This window comes from Cnephaeus nilssonii (assembly GCF_951640355.1).
Source record: "Cnephaeus nilssonii genome assembly, chromosome: 6".
Taxonomy (NCBI): domain Eukaryota; kingdom Metazoa; phylum Chordata; class Mammalia; order Chiroptera; family Vespertilionidae; genus Cnephaeus; species Cnephaeus nilssonii.
This window is the reverse complement of record NC_137077.1, coordinates 49,796,812-49,817,822: the sequence shown is the minus strand read 5'-3', so window position 1 is coordinate 49,817,822 and position 21,011 is coordinate 49,796,812. Positions and strand designations below refer to the sequence as shown.

The window sequence follows — 21,011 nt, the reverse complement described above, 5'->3', positions numbered from 1 at the left end:
GTCTTTTTTTAATCTTGTTTTTTAATCCCAAATCAAATAAGCTGGGAGAAGTAGAATGTTTCCTATAAAACAAGTGAAATAAACTTGCCCATCAGAAACCCCTCTCTCCACCTCATCACATCTGGGGGGACACCCTTGCATCAGAGGGGACTCTAAACAGACTTCCCCAGGTGGCACCTCTTGGGGACTGTCAGTTCAGGAATGGGTCAGAGACTGAGTTTCCCCAATCAATGCCCCCATTCAGGCCATTGGGGGAAATGCCCTCCAACCAGAGGTCTGAGTTTTAATTCTGGGTTCCCTTAATATAGGAGGCCTGCATTAAGCATCCCATAATAAGATCTGTCCAAGATTCTTGGAGAGCAGAGGCTATGGGGAGATGTTTCTACAAATGCTTCCTTTATGTCACTTTCCATCTCTTATCTCTTCAATGTCAGATTAGTGAGGCAGGATCCGTTAGAACCTCCTGCCCAGGAGCATTCTGACATGCCAAGAGGTTAGCCTGGAGGAAAAATTAGGGTAAGACAATGGAAAGTCTTGGGGAATTTTGGCATTCTCTAGACCTCTGCTTGCATCCTGGACTACCTGTGTGACCTTAGTAAAGTTACTTAACTTCTCTGGGCCTTAATTTTCTTATCCGTAAAATGAAAATAATAATACGGCTGCTGTGACAACGATTGAATTACATACATGAGGTATTTAGCAGCTGCTCTGAACAAGCTCCCATCTCTCCCCTTTTCTACCTTTGTCTCCACCACGCCCAGCCTGGTGTCCTAGACTGGCTGGCAGAAGAGAAATGCAGAGATGAACCTGACCCTTGAGAATCTGGAGGAAAGTCACCTCCACAGTCAGGTGACCTGACCTCTATTCCCTCGGCCCACATGAACCAGCAGTTCTCAACTCTGGTTCTTACAGGAGTCACCTGGGAACATGTTTAATTCAGAGTTCTGGGCTCATCTCTGCCTCCCCCCTCCTCCTCAGAACCTGATAGAGGTTATGGTCTGAGGACCACATTTGAAGAAACACGAAAACAATCTGGAATGTGGGGAGGGGAGGAGAGTAAGAAGAAAGATATTAACGTGGTTACTAGGAGAAAGCCTTTAGCCTTCCACATTTAATCACACACATTAAAAGACAGAAGGAACCATAACGTGAATCACCCAAATACAATAAAATCCAAACCATCAACAATAAAAATCTCAGCCAATTAGCCTCAGCCCGTCTTTCCATCCTGACATATGAATAGTTGGAGGACGCTCTAGGAACGTACAATCTCTCAGATCAAGTGAGGGCCTCCCGGAGCCCCAGTTGCTCTCCCCCATGGGCCCCTCAACACTGAGGAGACATGCACAGTCCCTTATCAAGGGCAAAGCCCAGAGGCTGCCCACACACTGCCATCCCTCTACCTGGCTTCCTTCCCAGAGGGCCTGGCACATGGTCAGTACTTGGGAAATGTCTGCTAACCTGAAGTTAGTTGGGGCGGCGGGGGGGGGGAGTGACTAAGCAGTTTACATCAAAAAGCCTATAGGTCCCTTCCTGGACCACCAGGGAGGGAGGAATCAATGGAAGTGGCGATAATGCCAAACCCAGGATTTGCACTCAAAGTAAATCTCAACTCTGATAGGAAGGAAACTGGAGAGTTAGTCTGGGTTCCCAGAAAGGGGAAATTACCAAACTTACATTTGGGCCAGAGAGAAAAAAGATTTCCCCCTCCTGCTCCCCACCCTTGCCCCTATCAGACCTAGTCCATCCAGAGTCCTAGCCCCCACCCCCGACTATGCAAACCGCACAGATCTGGCACTGGAACATGCCCCTGCTACAGAGCTGGGGCAGAGGGCGCTGCTGCTGAGTGCCACGCCCCCCAGGCCTTGAGGGAGGTTGGAACTGAGGTCTCCGCAGACCACACCGCCCTGGGAACGGCTCACACCTGTGAATGGAGACACTGGGTTAGAATTCTCTTATCCCAGACATGGTGTGACCCAAAAATTTTTTGGAACCAACAATTAACTCTCTTCACACTCCAAGGAACCAACAACATGAATCTTTTAAACCCACTGCCATTTGCTTCTTAAAGGAACTTGGTTAGCAAATTGGACACCTAACTACTACTTGAACCAGACTAATATTGAGATGTGTTTATTCAATTTTTGAGCAAAATCTGATGGATTCCAGTGGAAGAATCATCTAGAAATATGGTTGTTGGGAAGATGAGGGGAACAGATAGACACCTAGACTAGGTTCTGTGTACACACTGGATTATTAAACAGAAAGATTTGAGAATTGCCTGCAGGGGCTCCAAATGATCAGAATAGACATCTAGTGTTTCTTCTTATTAAAACATTGTGCCACTTGAAGAGTATTCTGTGTTTAATTGAAAGACTTAGGCTATTTTTGTAGAACCAAACGGGGAGAGGGGAAGGACTTGCCACATTCATTAGCCTAGGCTCCATGGATGTTCCAGATAGACCCATGTAGGGTTCAAATATTTTGGACCATCAATTTGTCCAGATCCCAGAGACCTCAGCTACTACCACCTTTCCCTGTGCCCCACAGACAGAGGTTAGGTCACTACTTAGATGCAACCTAATATTAAGACTATTGACACCCAAAAGAACCATGCCCACACACAACCCCAACTTACAGATGTTGACTGAGCTCATGCCTTCACACAGCCTGCAGGGGAGAGGAGAGAGTGGGCGTTAGAACTAAGCTCCCTGCCCTTGCAGCAGACCTATTATCCATCCTGAAACAGGGGAGAGGAGAGGAGGGACGGGGGGCATGCTGCCCACCCACTGCAGACAGCACCGGTGATGGCTCTGCTCCCTGGGATCCCCAAAGGACAGGTCTGCTAAAAGGCCAATGGCCTCAATGTGCAAACTAGAATACACTAAACCACCTTTTAAAATCTTGTGTGTTGGGGACATCGCATTATTCATAACATGATTGAGTTATTAACAACTAATTCATTAATGATTATTATCATAATGAGAGTGTCACTCTGCTAATGCCAAGTGCTTCACAGAATGCTGGTGAATGGGTTGTGTTAATGGTGCAAAGGAGGAGATAGCTCTAGTGGCTTCACCCACAGTCCCCAGGAAATGGACAGAAGAGTTTAGCTGCTGGGGTCAAGCACGGTGCAAATCCAGCAGCGTGGCCAGCTGCCTTGGGTGCCACTCATGTCAGATTTCTAACACTAACCATGTTAAAGGAGCCTCTGTGTGGGTGCAGCCCTGCCTGGCTACCCTGATAGAGATACTCTCATTCTAATAACCAGCACTACTTGTGCTTACTATGTTCCATTAACTCACTTAATCCATGCAACAGCCTTAAGTGGTGGGTTTTATGATTACCTGTTTTACAGATGAGGCATGGGGATTCATAGCTAGTAAGTGTTAGAGCTGGAATTTGAACCCAGGAGACCTGGCTCACAGCCTGTGATCTTAACCTTGTATACTCTACTCCCTAGTGCAGCCTGTTCCCCCCTCTAGTGGACCCAGCTAGGAGGCAGTAATGATGTGACCACCTCAAGGCTAGAGGCCCATGCACCATCCCAGGTGTAAAGCCACATTGCTCCCTCCCATGCAGACTTCACCTGCCCCCAATTCTTGGTTCAAAGTCAGCACAGCCTGGTACCATTTTAGCTTAACCACTAAGTAGCTGTGGTCTTGGACCAGCCCTTTCCCCTCTTTGGGCCTCAGTTTCTCTATCTTAAAAATGGGGAAGTGTCTGGACCCCATGATCTCTAGAGTATTTCCCTGTTTGAGCGGCCTAGAGGATTGTAGTCCAGCACTCTCCCAGCCTGAGATGTGAAGTGACCCCGAGCCCCTCCTCACCGGCTCTCCTCGCCCTCCAGCAGTTTGCGGTAAGTGGCAATCTCCACATCCAGGCCCAGCTTGGAGTTCATCACCTCCTGGTACTCCTTGAGCAGGCAGGCCATGTCCTGCTTGGCCTTCTGCAGGGCGGCCTCCAGCTCAGCCAGCTTGCAGCGGGCATCGCTGATGGCCGCCTCGCCCTGCTGCTCCGATTGGGTCACAGCGGCCTCCAGCTTGCGACGCTGGGGGAAGGAGAGGAGGGAAGGAGTTTGAGAAAGTGCACCTGGTGGGTCTCCCACACCTTGGTCATCCTATTTCACCTTCATTCAAAATGGACAACTTTTTAATTAACCGGGAAGGGAAATAATAGCCATTTGGAGCTTTCTTCCTTTATTTTTGTACCACTTTATTGTAAAACTCAAATCCATGAAGAGCCATTAGAGGGAGGAAATGTTAGCACTGAAATAGGACTGATAATTAGTGATATTATCTTACATTTGTTTACTGTCATTAGTTTACAAGGCACTTTCACAGTTGTTATCTTATTTGACCTTTAGTTTACTCTGTCAGCTTGTCAGAGTAGGCCTTGCTAGTCCATTATGCAGAAACTCATTATAAGACTCAGAGAGGCTGTGACTTGCCCTAAGCTACCCAATTAGTTAGTGCCAACCCCAGGTTTTCAGAGACCACTGTGCGGGTCTCCTTATTTGAGATCAGCATGCTGAACGAAGTTCCCATTTACAATGCCCAGCACACCTAACTACAGCTTCTCCCTCAACCCCACCTAAGAAAGCAGAAGGAACTCATCACTCCAAAGAAAAAAAATCAACTTAATAACCCGGTTGTAAAAATGGGTTAAGGACCCAAATAGTCATTTCTCCAAAGAAAACACAAATGGCCATCAGGTATATAAAAAAACAACAAACAAACAAACAAAAAAAACCCACTTATCATCATAGAAGTGCAAATCAAAACTATAATGAGGATCACCTCACACCTGTCAGGATGGCTATTATTAAAAAAATAAGGCAAGTGTTAGTGAGGATGTGAAGAAATTGCAACCCCTTGCACATCATTAGTGGGAATGCAAAATGGTGCAGCTGCTATAAAAATAGTATGGAGGCTCCTCAAGAAATTAAAAATAGAACTACCCTATGATCCAGCAATTCCACTTCTGGGTATCTACCCAAAAGAATTAAAATCAGGATCTCAAAGAGATATTAGCACTCCCGTGTTCATCACAGCACTATTCACAATAGCCAAGATGTGAAGACAACCCACACGTCCATGGGGAGATGAATGGATAAAGAAAATAAGGTACGTACATAAAATGGATACCATTCAGCCTTTATAAAAAAGGAAATCCTGGAATATGCAGCAAGATGGATGAAACTTGAGGACATTGTGCTAAGTGTAACAAGCCAGACACAGAAAGACAAACACTGCGTGGTTCCACTTACTAGTATATGAAGTATCTAAAATAGTCAAATTCAGAACCAATGAGTGAATGGTGGTTGCCAGGGGCTGAGGAGGGGTGGGGGAATGAGGAGTCACTAATGCTCAGACATAAAATTTCAGTTAAGCAGGATGAATAAGCTCTGGAGATCCACTGTACAACATCCTACCTTAGTCAACAACAGTATGTTGTACACTTACACATTTGTTAAAAAGGGTCAATCTCATGCTGTGTTCGTACCACAATAAAATAAATATTTTAAAAGCACATCAGAATGCAAGTAATCATCTCTAATTTCACTTCTGAAAAGTAAACCATTCCCATATTTTATTACCTCAGCTATTAAGAGTAACAAATTACTTGTGCTACATCTTACACAGAGGATGAGAACAGCCTACAGAAGGGTGAGGACTGGAACTGAGCCAGGTATATGCGGGAACTCAGCGTTATGATAGAGGTGGTAGCACAAGCCCGTGGGCAAAGAATAGATTACATGATATAGTTTCTTGCTACAGTGTATGTAGATGATTTTAATTAAAACCCTACTTCCTGTATATACAAAAAATGAAGTCCAGATGGATTAAAGGCCTAAATGTGAGGGGTAAAACTATACAACTAGTAGAGGACAAAATGTAAGAGGATACATCTATGACCTCAAACTTTCATAAGTATAACCCATTAAGGTAAGGGGTGATGGGTTTGGTCACATCCAAGTTAAAGATTTTCTTCCGTAAAGGACACCAGAACAAAGCAAACAGACAAGTGACAGATTGAGAGAAGATTAATTGCAGCATATGTAACTGATTAAGGGTTACAATCTAGAGAGAATGGGCAAAAGAATAATGCAAATCACCAAGAAGACAGAAGTTTCAATAGAAAAATGGGTAGATGATATGAATAGGCAATTCTTAGCAGGAGAAATACAAATGATTAGTAAGTGTATGAGGAGACATTCAATGTCACTAGTTAATCAGAGAAGTGAACATTTAAATTCCAATTAGCAGGGATTGAGGGCTCGATCCCCAGTGGGAGGTATGCAGGAGGCAGCCGATTAATGATTCTCTCCCATCATTGATGTTTCTATCTCTCTCCCTCTCCCTTCATCTCTGAAGTCAATAAAAATATTTTTTTAAAAAATAGATAGAACAATCTTCTTCCTGCAATGTTTTGTGCACTGTGAGTCCTTCAGATGCAGGTGGTTAAAATACAAGCCTCTCCAAAGATAGCAGGAGCCCCATAAGGGAGAAGGAAAGCAGAAAGCAGATCAGAAATGGCAGGTGTGCTGAGTTCTCAGTGTCCCCCACCTGCTGCTTGGCATTCTCCACCTCTGCTGTCAGCCTCTGGATCATGCGGTTCAGGTCGTTGAGCTCATCCTTGGTTCTGCGGAGGTTCTCTCCCTGCTGGGTCACTGTGGCCTTCATCTCCTCACACTGCGGGTCAGGAGACAAACACGTGGAAACTACCAATCACCAGGTGGCTGGAGGGTGTGCTGGGAGGTCACTGACCCCACCCAGCCCAGATTAGCTAGCCTAGTCTTCTGCAACAGCCCCACCTCCTTCCCAAGCTCTGAACCTGGAGCCGCAGCTACAGCCCCTCTGAGTGCCTGGGTGCATTTCCCAGGGAAGCTCCAGGGTCATGGTTTGTAGGGCAGTCCAGTCCTCCAGTTTACCTTGCTTTGGTACCAGGACTCGGCCTCGGCCCGGCTGCGGCTGGCCACGTCGTCATACTGAGCCTTGATCTCGGCCACAACTGAGTCCATGTTGAGTTCCCGACTGTTGTTCATCTTGACCACCACTGAAGTGTCAGAGATTTGTGACTGAAGGACATAGATTTCCTGTAGGAGACAATAGACAGGGCCCTCAGCTCCAAATCCCCTTCCCATTCCTGTCTCTGCAGGTAATCAAAAGCACAGTCCCAACTTGGAAATTTTAGAAATAAGTTAGAAAACTTCTGACAAGTCAGAAAAATTTTAAATATAGTTTTAAGAGGAAAAGGCTGGAGTCTGGACCATAGCCTCAGGGCAATGAGTAAGGTGGAATTCCATCAATGCTGGGGTCAATAGAGGCAGATTTCTAAGGTCAGGAATAAACTGAACTACTATGTCTGAAGCCTAAGCTCTCAAGATCAGTGGTAGCTTTATGTATAAATTCAGCCAACCAGATAATGGCCAGATTTAGAGTCCTAAGTTTCTATAATAATTATATCTATAGAGCTCTATTATCAAATCTCTACTTCATGTTGTGCTGTGTGGGCAGGCAATGAATTATATAGCCTTTCTAATCATTTTAAAGGAAGGCCATCATCCATTGTCATTTTGAAAGGAGGCCTCAGTCACAAAAGGAAAGGATGTTGAGATCCTAGATGAGTAAGGAATGGACAACTTTCCCTAGAACCAAGGACCCAGGACAGGCCACACCCCAGGGAAACCCTCCTGTCTCTTCTCTCAATTGCTCTTCCGGAGATGGGAAGACTCACCTCTTCATAGAGAGCCTTCAGGAAGTGCATCTCCTCCTTCAGCGCCTCCACATTGGCCTCCAGGTCCGCCTTGCGCAGATAGGCGCTGTCTATGTCCTGGTGGAGAAGACAGGAGAGAGTGGGCATGAGTCATTCAGTGCCCTTGGACACTGCACTCTACAGTGGGCCCTGACACCACCTCCTGGCCCACCCCCTGCCCCTGCTCATCCAGCCTGCAATTACAAGTCACTTTCCGGGCCCCACTAGTGGGAACAGGGCCTTTGTTATCTGCCACTGCCTTTACCTCCCTTCACATAAACATCAGTGAGACCATAAGGGATAGGAAGTGAAGAGAAGTCTGACCCCTACAGACTTTTAATTTCCTCCAGAATTGGGGGTTTTGATTAAGCAAATAGCCTAAGATCAAAACCCCAAACCACAGGCTACTGCCACTGAGCCAAACTGGCCCTGGAGCATGACCCTAAGGTGGCCACAGAGCCATGGGCGCACCTCCCCAGTAGGTCATCCTTGGCACCGAGGTCAGGCAACACCCAACCCCCAAGTAGTTGACCTTCCTGCCTGAGACCAAGGTCACGCCTCCATGGCAGATTTTTACCAGCCTTCTCTCTATTCTGTGATTACTCACAGATAAGGTGGCTGGTGAGCACGTTATTTGTGAAACTACGTAAGTGTACACTTCAACTCACCAACTTAAAGTCAAAGGGAAATCATTAGCAGTTTTTCTTCTGTTATGGCATCATCTGCCATTGCCACAGCTCACAAAATCCCTAGCAAGCTGAGAACCCACTGGGAGGCAATGTCTACATGAGAGTGAAGTGGATTTAAAAGTGACCATTTCAGCTAATCAGGGAGTTTACAAAAAGTCAGACAGCAGTATGATGAGGTTTTCTTTTTAAGAAGCCTGGTCAATACAGTCTGGGTTCCTGCATGGGGGCCAAGAAACTTCCAAAGCCAGACCAGCCTCCATTGGCCAGGGGACTTGAGTGCCCCGCCACCCCAATGGGATTGACATGACCTTGGCAAGATGCCCGGTCTCATAGATTCACCATCCACGAGTTAGCTGCTCGCCGTGTGGAAATAGTCACTCACCTTCTTCAGCACCACAAACTCATTCTCAGCCGTGGCCCTGAGGACCACCTCTTCTTCATACCTGAGGGGAGAGAGCACAGCTGAGGGCTGTGGCCGGCTAGTGAACCCTAGGTTTTCAAGACTCCCTGCTTCTGCCCTTGACTTTCTGTGTGCCTTGGGAGAAGAGGCTAGCCTCTCTGGACTTCCATTTCCCAGCCACAAAGAACCCACCAAAGGACACTGAACATGGAGTCCAAGTCCCTGGTTTCTGGCCCAAGCTTGGAAGTGAGGTCCCTGCAAAACCTCAGGCAAGCCATTTACTCTGCCTGCAACTTGGGTTCATTTGCCTGGTAGGCAGTAAGTAAGGCACTCAGTAAGTTTGTGGGATAAATGAATGACAGTTGCTCCCAGGAGCCCTACAACCCTAAAATTATACAAAACATAAAGCTCCATGAAGCCATTCCCATGACATTCTTTCCCCTCTCCCCCAACATCCAAGGACTTGAAATACTGGAAGCAACCTGCTCTGCCCAGACTGCTGGGGCATTTCCACAGCCCTCCTCCACCAGCCTGTGGTTCTTTCTTGCCCGTGAGGACTTATCCCTGGAGCAGCCCTGCCCCAGCCAACAAGGGAGACCGACCAGAGTTCCCAGAGCACGATTTTCACAACTTTGTAATTACGGCAATTAAGGCTGCTATAAACTCTGAGCTCTGTGATTACTGGCCCACACACTCCTAGAGTAGGAGACAGACTTTGGCACCTGCAAACAGAATTGTGTCTGCATTTGCATCCCCCCAAGGGAAGTGAAGACCCATTGCTGGGTCCATCTGTTGGTAAAACCTGACCTTCCCAGGCCAGAATTCCAATTAGAATTACCAGAGCTGATTATGTCAAAATCACCTTTCAGCGTGTTCGTGTCTACCAGATGAAGTGGGGCAAGTTAAGTGATCCAGCGAGTAAAACTAGATAATGGCGAAACTAAACAAGTCAGGTTAAAATAAAAGATGTACCTGGACCTTAGAATTGTAGAGCCTTGCATAACAAAAGCCTAATGATTTACCTGCAGCCTAAATAAAAGAAGTATCCAATTTCATCAGATATCTTTAATGGCATAGGCCTGATCATTTTCAAGAATTCTCTTCCAGGATCTTTCCTTTCCACCCATCCTGGTGCCGACTGCTGCTCCCATGTTCTGCTTTCCAGCCCTACTAACCATGGTCCTCCTGCTTCATTTGCTCTCTCTCCATCTCTAGGTCAGTCTGTGCCTTGGGCATGTGCCCCATCCCTCCCGGCTGGGAGCACCCCTTCTCTCCAGATTGTTGCTAGGTCCCCAAGATAAGCTGCAGGAGCTGGGAGCCCAGACAAGACGGAGAAGACTGATAATGCAAACCACCTGATTGGTAGCCTGAAAGGACCCTGAACTTCAATCATGTCTGCCTCCAAGACCTACCCAAGACCCAGCCAAGACCTACCCCACTCCTATAACCACCCTTGGCCCTGTCATGCTTACCTCTTCTTGTAGCCCTCCAGCACCTCCTGCACGTGGTTGAGCTCGGAGGCCAGCCTCCCGCTGTCGGCCTGCACACACTCAGCCTCCCGCCTCAGTGTCTCCATGTAGCCACTGAACAGCGGCTCCAGGTTGCTCTCGCAGCACTTGCGGTTCTGGTAGAACTGCCACTTGGTCTCCAGCAGCTTGTTCTGCTGCTCCAGGAAGCGCACCTGTCGCCAAGGATGAAGAAAAGAGACTCAGTGGGAAGTCTCGGGAGGTTTCTGGTACCCCAGAACTCTCTCTGCCCTTTGGGATGGCCCCTGACCTGTAGCAGCAACTGTGACCTTCCCCCAAAGACCAAATCATTTACAAAGTCCGAAAGAACAGTTCACCATTGTTCCCCAAATAACTTCCCCTCCCTCACCTCCCAGAAAGAGCTCACAATTTATTTGTGATTTGTTTATTCTGCACAGAATAAAATAACACCTGATCCTGAAAAAATACCACAAACCACATGTGGTAGGTAAAAAATGGCCCCTCAAAGATAGCCACGCCCTAATCCTAGAACCTTTAAATATGTTGCATTACATGGTGAGAGGGGTCCTGCAGATGCAATTAAGGTTACGGACCGAAGATCAGGAGATTATCCTAAATTATCCAGGTGGCTCCCACAGTAGTTGCCTTTCAAAGTGGAAGAGGAGGGCAGAAGGATGAGAGAGATGCCCAGAAGAAGGTGGTAGAAGAGAGAGTTCAAACAGGAGAAGTGAGAAGCACGCAACCACTATCGCCAGCTTTAAAGATGGAGGAAGGGCCGTGAGTCTAGGAATACGGGCAGCCCCTAGAGACTGAGAACACCTGCCTGTCAATCAGCCAGCAAGGGAACAGGGACCTCAGTCTGACCACCACACGGAACTCAGTTCTGCCAGAAACCTGGATGTCCCTGGGAAAGGGCCTCCAGAAAGAAATGCAGCCCTCCTGACGGCTTGGCCTCATGAGATAAATGTATGTTGTATTAAGATGCCAAGTTTGTGGGCATTTTTATGGCAGTGATTTTTATTTTTTTAATACTTTATTGTTTAAAGTATTACATATAGTATTACACATGTATCCTTTTTCCCCCATTGACCTCTCCCCGGCCACCCCCACTCCCCAGCACGTGCCTTTACCCCCCTAGTGTCTGTGTCCATTGGTTATGCTAATATGCATGCATACAAGTCCTTTGGTTGATTGCTTACCTCCCCCACCCCTTCCCCTGTCTTCCCTCTGAGGTTTGATAGTCTGTTTGATGCTTCTCTGTCTCTGGATCTATTTTTGTTCATCAGTTTATGTTGTTCATTATATTTCCCAAATGCGTGATATCATGAGATATTTTTCTTTCTCTGACTGGCTTATTTGCTTAGCATAATGTTCTCCAGTTCCATCCATGCTGTTGCAAATGGTAAGAATTCCTTCTTTTTTATAGCGGCATAGTATTCCATTGTGTAGATGTACCACAGTTTTCTAATCCACTCATCTGCTGATGGGCACTTAGGCTGTTTCCAAATCTTAGCTATGGTAAATTGTGCCACTATGAACATAGGGGTGCATATGTCCTTTCTAATTGGTGTTTCTGATTTATTGAGATACATTCCTAGAAGTTGGGATCACTGGATCAAATGGGAGTTCCATTTTTAATTTTTTGAGGAGACTCCATACTGTTCTCCACAGTGGCTGCACCAGACTGCATTCCCACCAGCAGTGCACGAGGGTTCCTTTTTCTTATGGCAGTGATGTTTAAATGCACTCACCATGACCCTCCCTCACTCTGACTCTGGAGTGCAGGAGCCAGGAGGGGGAACCCTGGACCAGAAGTTAGGAGATCTCTCGCTGCCTAACTTGGCCGCCAACCGAGCCACCGTGCCTCATTCTCTCTGAGCCTCAAGGTAAACTGAGGCAATGAGAACACATCAGCAATTTACACGGGCAGCCCTCAGGCCCTATCTGGCCCACAGGCATGTGTTATTTGGCTGCACGCTGTTTTACAAAAATCTGATTAGCTGCCAACATTTAATAATTGAGTGACTTCAGGCAAGTATCTGGATTCCCCTGACCTTGACGAACCGGATGCTTGGGCAATGCTGGGCCTGTGTTTGGAGTGAGAGGCAGCAGCTGCCCCTGTAGGTGGCAGGCCTCTCAGCTTGGCTTCATTCACCAGGCACCATGCAGCTGCCAGCCCTAAACTAGGTTCTCCTCTCAAGTCCTAAACTTCTGGGAGAACAAGCTGGTGTGAAGCAACTCTCAATGACCCATGTTTGTGGGAAAAGGAACCCAAACCCTGACTATCCAAAAGGCATCTGCCTTGGGTCTCCACATGCAGGCCCAGGTCATGAGGGCAGCTCTCTGGCCTGCCTGCTCTACAGGCTTAAACCCACCACAGCGATGAACTTCGCACACCAGGAATTCATCCTGGAGGAAGAACGCTGGAAGGAGGTAAGCGGCTGTCAGCAACCCCAGGGGAGGGATTGACCCTTCCCAACAGAGAGCGGTATACCTGGGTGACGCCCAAAAGGACACATGCAAAGATCCCTTTCAAGTCTGCGTGTTCAGGGTCCTCGCTGTGCTTCTGAGCAAATTAGGAAAAGGTGCCCCTCCAGGCAGATGCAGCCCCTCCCAGGGCACACAGCCTGGTGAACAGAGCAAGGGCTGGATTTCAACCTCCCCCTCCCCCATCTTGGTGGATGTCCCTGTGCAGTGAACAACCTGCATGGTCCCAGGGTCAGCTCCTGTGTGCCGAGGGGAGGGAAGAGTGGTTTGGACAGCCAGGAGCGTGCTAAGAATGGATGCACAGCACCTTCCCTTGCAGATAACGCCCATTTCTGATGGTGTTTGTCTGAGAGCACAGCTCCCACCCACAGCAGCCGCTGTGCACCTTCTAGTGTAGGGTGTGCACACCACTCTGCCCTGGAAGGTGAGCCTTTCCTCCCTGGGACTCCAGGGGCTGTTCTCCCCCAAAGATCAGATTTCAGGCTCCCAGAGGGGGCGTCACTGGGTCAAAGGAACCCGGAGCTGTGTATCCAGCCACAAGGAGAGCTCTGAAACGGCAACGTCGGAAAAGTGCAATTCAACAGCCCCTCCTGGACCGCCCTGAAGTTTCTCAACTCACGGTCTCTCATGGATGGAAGTGCTGGGAGGGGGAGGGCACCTAGGGCAGAAGTCCCAGGAACTCCCAGCCTTCGGAAGATGTCCCTGCAGGAAAGGAGCTTCTGGCCCCTTTCTGTCCTGGCCCCCTCTCCCTGCTGGGGATGGGTCAGACACTAGCCTAAGCAGAGGTGCCCACCCCATCCACCCCTCACTGTGTGATGGCCGAGATCCAGAGGATGGGGCCCCAGACACACATTCACTCTTGCTGAGCAGGGTAAGTAGCAGCAATATACCTTCCTGTTCTGGCCAGTGGTTTCGCATCCATTGTTGCAATTTTGACTCTCAAGACAACATTTGAAAACTGAGATCCTGATTCAGCCACATTCTCGAGGCTACGTGCTCATCAGTAGCAGGGCTGGGACCCGGAGAATTTGAGCCCAGCCAGTCATTGGGTTCCAAGTCTCTTGCCCCTTCCTAAGCCATTGCCCAGGGCAGTGGTCGGCAAACTCATTCGTCAACAGAGCCAAATATCAACAGTACAATGATTTAAATTTCTTTTGAGAGCCAAATTTTTTAAACTTAAACTTCTTCTAATGCCACTTCTTCAAAATAGACTCGCCCAGGCCGTGGTATTTTGTGGAAGAGCCACACTCAAGGGGCCAAAGAGATGCATGTGGCTCGCGAGTCGCAGTTTGCCGACCACTGGCCCAGGAGACAACCCACAGACCCACCTTGTCGATGAAGGCAGCGAACTTGTTGTTGAGACACTTGATCTGCTCCTTCTCCTCATGCTTCACGCACTGCGCGTTGGGGTCGATCTCCAGGTTGAGGGGCGTGAGGAGGCTCTCGTTGACTGTTACGGTGGTGATGCAGGGCGGGCTGGGCCCGCAAAGGCCCCCTGCTCTGTAGCCGAAGTTTCCCCCACTGCGTAGGGGGCGCGCACAACTCACTGCGATCCGCGGGGACCCCACTGCACACAGACTCCGGCTGCCAAAGCCCCCGAGGCGCCTGTAGCCAGGGCCCCCAGGACTGCCCCCTCGGTAGGCCATGGCACTGGCACAGCTGTGAGCCCCCGGCTTGGGCATGACAGCAGAGCAGGAGCTAAAATTCCTGACCCCGTAGCCAGAGCTGATGCGGTAGGACCGGCTCGCCATGCCTCTGCTCTGTGGGCAGTGCCAGGGGAAGTGGAGGGACTGAAGGACACCAGATCTCACCCCAGAGACCTGTTAGTGCTCCTGCCTTTTATAGGGCAGACAGCAGGCCTCCCGACAGCATGAAAGGTAGGAGAAAGTTATTAATTCCATTTATGAGCGTGGGAATCACCCCCAGGGGCAAGTTGAGAAGGAAAGCTGAAACTTGCCACCTTTAATTCAGGAGACCCTGAACCCCAATAAGACTGTCCCTGGCCTGTTCCACCCCACAGGCCTAGACATATCTTTTCAGCACTAATTCCCCTCCAGCCCTGTGAGTAGGCCTCAGGTCATTATCCCACACAGACAAGTGGAGGCCTGGGCCAGCACATTCCTGAGACTTGAAGGGTCCCATGTCCCACCAAGGTCCCACCAGCCGTATTTCCACGCAGATCCCACGCCCCTTCTAAGGCTGCAAGGACGCCTGGCTCATCCTCCCAGGGTGAGCACAAACGGAGTGAGCCTCTTCAAGCCTCTTCCTGTTATTGCTCTGAACCGCATTCCATCTTATAGTAGAGTTATTGCCATTGGTACTAACCCCTTCAATTCAGAAATCAAGTCTTATCTGCGCTTATATCCAACATGGCAACCAGCACATATCAGGTCCTGGGGAAGCATTGCTTGAATTGAATAGACTAGACACAAGAGGGAGTGGCCAATAGCTGGAGAGGTTCTCCATCTAGTCTACAAATATTGGCCAGGAGCAGGAGCAGCCCAGAGGAGGTGCCTTCATTCACGGCAAGTGCTAAAGTCCCAGCAGAACAAGAACAAGGCACTAATTTAGATGCTGAGGAAAATCAAGCTGGGTGGGCAGAGTTTGCCCTTGAAAAAGCTGGGCCTCAGGGGGAGACCAGACGGGAGCAGGAAAGATCCATGGCAAAAGGGAAAGGTGACTGACCAGGCAAAGGGCATGCTCTTGGTTTCTGAGGCCACTCATGGCAGTGGAGGGTCAGGAAGGAGGGAGACCTAGGCAGGTCCTAGAGGATGGGGAGAGTTGGCAGAGAGGCCCGAGGCAGGGGTGCCAACCAGAGAAATCACCCAGCTCTTGGAATCCCTTGCAAATCCCAGGTCCTCCACTGGGGCTGCTCACCCCCCGGCCTCCCACCTTCATCTTACAGGTGTCTCCTTGTCACACACAGGAAGAGCGGGTGGAAATGCAGCCCAATGGGGAGAGCACCTGCTTTGTGAAAGCTACAGTTATGCCAGAGGCCCAGCTCCCCAGGCCCTTGAGTGAAGCACTCATTGCAGAGAACCTCTGTGCACCAAGACAAGAACAAGGAAGAATCTTCCAGAATGCCCCTCTACAGGAAACGGGCTTGGGGAGTGGAGGGGAGGATCTCAGCTTGAATCTCCTGATGTGCTCTGCTTCCGGAGGGAAGTTGGCAGTTCCTGGCCAGACTCCTCAGCTAGAAAACCACCGGGGCTGGAGTGTGGGAGGCCTGTCAACAGACATCACAGCTGCCAGTGAACCCTGTTCGGACCCTGCCAAGGCCGCCCTGCCCAGCATGCCTTTTTGGCAGCAAGCCTTTCCCAAGCACCTGAATGTATCTGGCAAGGGTATTATGGCCACACAAGCTGGTGCTCTGTGGCTTAGGGAAGCATGGTGGCCACTGAATACCCATTCTCCTTCCTCGTTCTCTGTCTTTAAGGGGCTCACAGCCTACTGGTCAAGATGGAGAAATCAAACATCTACAGCAGCGATTTTCAACCGGTGAGTCGAAAGAATTTTAAAACATGCAACACCTGACTAATTAGTCAGGGGCAGGGACATCTTTTCCCTTAAATTGTCAAATTAAAAAAATGACAACAGCCAACACAACAATAGCTGTCTGGTGTGAAGGCCCTGTCTTGAACCATAAATATAAAGGTCATGTAATAGAGTTGCATCTTCTTAGTCACATCACATAAAGAGGTTGCGTCTGATTGGTTAATTCTTGGTACCAGAAATCCTTATATACAAGTATAGGCATCTGATTTTTTTAAAAAGTCACTTTGGAGAAAAAGGGTAGGTAATCACTATTGTGACCTTTTTTGTAAACCAATCAAAATTATACCTATTTTTGTCAGATCGGGGGCGGGGGGTGGGGAAATATGTACTTTTCGGTGTGCCGCAGACTTTTAGTAATTCATTTATGTGTGCCATGAGATGAAAAGGGTTGAAATCGCTGATCTGCAGTGTGGTAATAGACACATACCCGACTCTGTTGAAAGGAAACAGGCCCCGAGCCCAGTCTTGAGTTCCCAAACCCAGGGGATAGAGTGCATAAAGGTGTGGAGGCATGAGCAAGAGTGCCCCTCTCGGGTCGGAGCAGCGAGCGGAGCATGGCAGGAGCACAGGGTACTTCCTGAAAAGTGAGGACAAGTGAGGTTGGCAGCATAGGCAGGGCCAAGACAGGAGGAGCACTGTGTGCCCCTTCCAGGAGTATGGCCTTTGTCCCATCAGCAGTACAGGATTTTCCTCTGATGGTTACATACAGAGGCGGGTGGGTTGGGATGGATGGATGGATGGATGGGTGGGTGGAAGGAAAGTGACTGGGTGTATGACCAAATCAACTAAGTAGTGGGATGAAGAACACAGATTGTGGGAACATATAAAAGGCAGAAAATCCAGTTAGCAAGCTATCACATGAAATGAAATGTGAAATGACATGGGCCTGAGCTAAGACAGTGTTGGAGAAATGGAGAAGAAATGGAATCAGCCACGAGGTATGAGAAGGGCCTGTCAGTTTACTAGATGTGGGGGAGAGGAAAGGAGTCAAGATGATGATTCTCAGGTTGGCAGCTAGTCTCCCCAAGTTCTAAGAGAGCTACACGTTGGACCTGGCCACCTCTCCTCGTGGTCACAGGCCCCAAAGATGGTCTGGGAGGAAAGCTGAGCTGGAAGGGTCGCAGTCTGGCAAGTGTCCGGCAGCATGGGAAGATGGGGATGGGGGTGGGAAGGGGGGACACGGCGTCCAAGATATGGCCAAACGTTGCAAGGCAGCACAGGCTGGGGGACTTTATGGGGATTAACCCTGGAACGTCGGACTTGTGGTGCCACCACCCAACTTTAGAGGTAGACACAGAATCTGCTGCCCCCACCAGCTGCCACTTAGGCAGAGCCTGATTGACAACACCTCCCCTGATGCAACAGGGGTTGAAAAACCTCAAAAAAGAAGGAGGTGGGAGTTTGTGATGAAAGACCCCACCCACTGAGCTGAGCATTAGAACCAGAAACAGGCTAGCCGGCCATGGGGAGGTGGCTTAAGGGTGGGGAGAGAGAAAAGGTTTGAGCAGAGCTCAAAACTGAAATTTTACAATGAGGCTAGGACTTTTAAACTCTGGAATGAGATGATTCTAATAATCAAGAGTGGTTGCAAATGATGGAATCCAGCCAGGAGCTAACTTGGCTGTGTAATAAACCATCCAAAACTTAGCAGCTTTAAAAACCAACAGTTGTGTAGTCTGTGCAGTGCTCAGCAGGGCTAGCTCATTTCTCTCTCTCAGGGAGCTCCTGCTCTCTTAGGCAGCACTCAGCCATGCAGTGTCCAGAGCAGTGGCCACCCTTGCCCTCTGCTGCTCAGGCCACACAGGAGGGAGAATGACCGGCCTGAGCCTTCTCATTGCTTCTGGAGGGTCACTGCTGGCCAAGACAGCAACCAGTGGGGAGGCCCTGAGGCCCAGCCCTGTGAGGAGTCCTGAAGGAGAGGAGGTTTGGTGTCTGTCTTGGGTGGGAGGGAGGGGGGCAGAGAGAGGGGATGTGTACCCACAGGTGCTAAGTGAGGCAGCTGGGGACAGGTGCCCAAAGACATGGAGGACAGCCAGTGGGCTGAAGTTACAGGGACTCAGCTTTAGGGTCTTCTTAAGGAACATTTCCAGGACTGTCAACCTGGCCCATGAGACAGGAGGCAGCTAGCTGTCTGGAGGGTGCCGTGGGAGACAGTGCCCTTCAGAGTTCCCCAACTCCAGCAGCTCAGCAGCTTGCCAGAGAAGGAGGAACTTCAGGAGACAAACAGGAAGAAAACTTGACCCCAAAACACTGATAATTACCCCTTTCCTGTCTTATTCCAGGAGCTCCTCCCATTGCAGCTCAGCCACATGACGTGCAACCCATTTTACAGACCAAAACCCTAAGCTCTGTAGCTCAGAGAAGTCCCTGGGGCTGTGTGAGTCACTGCTCTGCTGCAGAGGTGCCTTAGAAAAGCCTCTCCTGGACTCCCACACTGTTCCCACCAGAGGGCACTCTAGCCTGGCTGCAGAAGGCACCCAATGCCATCATGGGGGGAAAGGCCTCTTCCTCCAGGAAGCCTTCCCAGGTTGATCAACACAAGGTGTGGCTTCCCTTTCTCTTCCAAGCCTGGGTTTTTCATTCTCCCAGCAGCTTCCTTTCAAATGCTCAGCAGCCTCAGGGTGTATCCTCCCTGGGGGGGGGGGGGGGGGGGCGCGCAGCCACCACATGTTAACCTAATAGATCTGTGTACCAGGCTTCCCTCCTCTGCTCCATCCCATCGCCTCCCTAAAAATCTGCTTCCAAAACACATCTACCCAGGCACCAACAGAAGATGACTGAGGCTCCTCAGCCAGTCCTCAAGCTGGCCCCAACAAAGCCCTCTTAGGTCATCTCCTCGTCCTTCCTATTTTATTTTACGTTTGGTTTTGCTTTGGGGCCTCCTCAGCAGAAATCTGAGCCCATTAGCCTCCAGTCCTTAGCACAGTATCCTCATCAGCCCACAGAAGCCCTTCTGTGGTTCATTCATCTGTTCCCTTCGTTTCCCATCTCTCCTCTCACTCTCCTCACCACAGGCACCCACTGTAGCACATGTGATGTCATCCCAAATATGTGCTCATTACTGGGCAGTAAGTAGCAGTGCTTTCGGTTTGTGTATGTTTTAATTAGATAAATGGTATGGTTTTGACATTTTTTAACCCAACACTATGTTGTCTGTACGTACATCGACTTTGTTGTGTTTAGCTTCCATAATATGCATTTATCATCTTTTATCTCTGTCCAATCTCGGGTCATCTAGGTTGCCTCCAACTTCCTTCTGCTATAGATAATGCCACGATGACTTGTCTTGTCCTTGCAGGAGAACTGCTCTCCGATGTGGGGCTGGACCTCTCTCAGGAGCGGGTTGCTGGGTCACTTCATTGCATGGCGTCCCCACAGACATTTCACTTCTGCAGCCAGTGATTCTACCTCCAAGAGTTATTAGGTGTTTTTTAAGAAGCTAATGAAGATGTATATGAACATATATTGATGAACGTTCATCACAGAGTTGTTTGTCATAAATCCATTAGGAAGGGACAAAAAGTGAAAAGGCCTATGGATAGTAAGGCAAGAAGAAAAGACAAAAGTCAGAGCATCAGTGGGTCAGAAGCCAGGCAGGCACACAGACAGGAGGCCATCAGAAGAACACAGTTATGAATAGGTCAGGTGGTGCTCACAATTCCAGGGAAGAAGGCAGGCCTCTGAGGACCAGAACAGCAGGGTGAGCAGTCATTCCTGCAAGCAGGAATGAGTCAGCCCTAAAGGCCGACTCAGGCGGGTTGGGTGAAGGCTGACACAAGGCATAGGCCTTGGCAACTGAACCAGCCTGGGGCTCGGCCAGAGCCTTTACAGCCTATGGTGAGGAAGGGAACTCATCGCAGCCGGTTGCTCAGGTGGAAGGAAGCAGCCTGGCGGGCTGCTGCTGTCCCTTTGTCAGCTTCCTGTCTAAGTCGGTTTTCAAGGGGCTCGCCAGGTCTGTCATTCTCTTTGTTCTGAGCCATTTACAAATAGGTGCTTTAATTAAGGCTTTCTGAGGTGGCCATGATTGCCTTGTAAAAGCTTCTGGGCTGCTTGAGCTCACGCAGGGATGGCACCTCACAGCCCATGCACACTATCCCTTTGCAAGGCCCTGCCGGCTGCATGTAACCAAGACCAGGCGCCTTGTTAGAAGTGAGAGGGTTGGAGGGGGCGCCTCCTACCACCAGGCATTCGATTACCACTTCCAACACCCAGCAAGTATCGGGTTGCCATTCATATTTCACAGGTAACAAAACTAGAGAAACGTAAGTTGTCCCAGGTCCCAAAACTAGTAAGTGACAGAGCTGGGCTCAAAACCCAGCTTTTTATCTCCATTGTCCATGCTTCCATCATCTCCAATCAGGACAGGGGCCTGGGCACACTCACGGTTCCCCCTGGGAACCAAGGAGGTGGATGTGTCTACACAGAAACCCTCAGTGAAGGGTACCACCCCATAATCCAGCTCACTGGGTTGAGAAGTGAGTGGGGTCAGAGGATGGGGCACAATTGCCGATGCAGCGATAGAGAAATTTTTGTGAAGAATTCACCGCCTTGCATCCCCCAGCATTTTACCAAGAAATAAATCCTTGAGCATGGATTGAGAACCTTCCAGGTGCTTACTGTAGGAAGCGGTTATAG

The 21,011-nt window shown here is 49.2% G+C and overlaps 1 protein-coding gene across 1 annotated transcript; it reads right to left on the bottom strand.

Moving 5' to 3' along the window:
- Positions 1-1,772: 1,772 nt before the first annotated feature.
- LOC307101346 (keratin, type II cuticular Hb5-like) lies at positions 1,773-14,572 on the bottom strand (the record flags this gene model as incomplete). Its single annotated transcript, XM_079774186.1, has 9 exons — positions 1,773-1,924; positions 2,639-2,670; positions 3,831-4,051; positions 6,570-6,695; positions 6,935-7,099; positions 7,741-7,836; positions 8,830-8,890; positions 10,320-10,528; positions 14,150-14,572. 9 exons carry the CDS (start codon positions 14,570-14,572, stop codon positions 1,773-1,775), a joined length of 1,485 nt encoding a protein of 494 aa, XP_079630312.1.
- Positions 14,573-21,011: the final 6,439 nt, after the last annotated feature.